This window comes from Nematolebias whitei, chromosome 5 (assembly GCF_014905685.2).
Source record: "Nematolebias whitei isolate Nwh7 chromosome 5, NemWhi1, whole genome shotgun sequence".
NCBI classification, from domain to species: Eukaryota; Metazoa; Chordata; class Actinopteri; order Cyprinodontiformes; family Rivulidae; genus Nematolebias; species Nematolebias whitei.
The window spans coordinates 21,927,045-21,929,167 of record NC_056502.1 but is presented as its reverse complement, the minus strand read 5'-3'; the positions used below and the strand labels follow the sequence as shown (position 1 = coordinate 21,929,167).

At 41.4% G+C, this 2,123-nt stretch overlaps 1 protein-coding gene across 1 annotated transcript in view; it reads left to right on the top strand.

The window, feature by feature from the left end:
• The first annotated feature begins 254 nt into the window (after window positions 1-254).
• The window catches only part of LOC119410304 (rap guanine nucleotide exchange factor 5-like), a 25,812-nt gene continuing 23,943 nt past the window's right edge, over window positions 255-2,123 (top strand). The window contains exon 1 of the mRNA XM_037677216.1: window positions 255-624. Coding sequence (XP_037533144.1) covers window positions 255-624 — 370 coding nt within the window. The remainder of the gene's footprint in view (window positions 625-2,123) is intronic.

The following is a 2,123-nucleotide window of genomic DNA, read 5'->3' as shown; positions in this document are numbered from 1 at the left end:
ACATAGCAGCTCTATGACTACATGTGATACATAGAAGTGGGCAGAATGAGGCTATGAGGCAGAGATTTTACATGCAAATAGCTGCTGATGAGGATTTTTTTTGTTGCTGAGGACACATCGTGGTCTATCAGTGCGCTCTGAGGATATAAACAGTGAAATGCTGGTTGTAGGAGTTGGAGGTGCATGAATGAAAGTGTAAAGATGTCATGCAGGAGCAGCAGAAGCCAGCGTAAAGGTGCAAGAACTGTTTGAGGATGGGATCTCGTCCACAGTCCTTGAACCTGCAGCAGGAGGAGGGCAGGCTGCTGCTGCACGCTGCCCTGGTGGAGCAGGAGGAGGACGAGGAGGAGAGCAGCAGTGACAGCACCAGCCGGGCAGAGCCGGTGACCGTGCCCACCTTCGACGTCCCCTACTTTCGCTACATAGATGATGAGGGAACAGAGGGAGAGGAGGAGTGGAGCAGCAGCCGCTCTCTGTCCTCTATCGGGGAGGACTCGTCTTCTGATTCTGTCGTGTCCGACAGGTATGCGGTTGTGTCCGGAACCCCCGAGAAGGTCCTGGAGCACTTGCTGAATGACCTGATGCTGGACGATGACCGAGGGACAACACAGGAGAAAGTGTCAGGTCAGCATTCCTCTTTGCATCTTTCTGCTCTTCTTGGCCACACTTTCACACAGTCAGTGTATAAATAGTTTTTTGTTGTATATTCAAGTACCACAGTGAGCAACATTAAGGTAGAAGGTATAGTTTGCTTTTTAAAATATACATTGAAAGAGACAGGATGAAAGAACTGGCTTGACTTCTCATTTCGCTTCATCTCTCAGCTATAAGTGAGGAGACCAGCACTTTATGGACAACCTCACTGAGCTAATCAATCATGTGCTGATGAGGATCCAAACTTTCAGCCTGCTCTTTAAACCTCCAGCAGAAAAAAACACTGCTCGTAACGGACTGAGCGACACACACACAGCGTCACAGTGGTGACAAATCAAAGCATTTCCTCTCATCCCAGCAGGTACAGGATAATGTGCCACTGTTGCCAAGGCAGAGAAGACCCTCTGCTGCTGAAGCTGGAGAGAGAGTTCAATGAGAGCGAACGTCTGAGAGCAGTCAGATGAGGCGAGGGACATGATCAAAGAGCAGCTTTCTTTTCATTTTTTTATTTTTATTTTTCAAAAATGGAAGAGTTCTCTCATGAGGATGGTGGCAGGAAAATCACAGATTATTGTTCAATCTGTAGGCTTAAGGAAGTCAATAAACTGAGCTTATCTTCTGAGGAGTGCATGATTATTCATTTTGAGGCGCTCAAGAGAGTTATGTTTTATATGAAATCACACATGCATGAGTTGTGTATCAATTAATATAAAGTTAGACAGGAAATATAACAGTGTGCTGCTGAGTACTATCATTCACCTTCAAAGCATCCACCTGTGACAGATTCAGCCACAGACTAGAGTAGTAATCTGCACTCAGACAGACTAGAGTAGTAATCTGCACTCAGTATTGTTTATTAATCTGACTCCTGCTGGTCTTGGTTGTGTTTACTAGAGTACATGAGTGAGATTTATCTGAAAGAGACAGTTCAGATGTTTTGAATGGGTTCAGTGAAAAACAATTTTTTCTTGGTAGCTCTTTAAATGAGTTCAGTTCATATAAATCAAGTTAAATTCTGACCAGATTGATGAGTCAACACGTTTTTGTAGAGAACAGTTTAATGGGTTACACATTGGCTCTGTTGCCCTCATGTGACAAGCTGAAACTCTTCTGAACATCTTTGGATTCATTTGTAGTTTGTTTGTTTTTACAGTGAGGACAAGTGCAGCGAAGGTGGCACACTTAATTACAAAATAACAATAGTTCTTTAACATATTAAACATACTGAACTAAGACTTTTGAATTGTTAATTTATTCATTGATGTATTTTCATTAAAAGTCATTATTTTCCTGGTTTTGAAAAATTCCATTTTAGTTTGATCTGGACAGAGAAACAACTCGAGTTTATAAATCTTACAAAGTATTGTAGCTATTTTAGTCTAAAACTGCTCAGTTCTTTTGGTTATACATGAGTAAAAGGGCATAATATATATATATATATATATATATATATATATATATATATATAT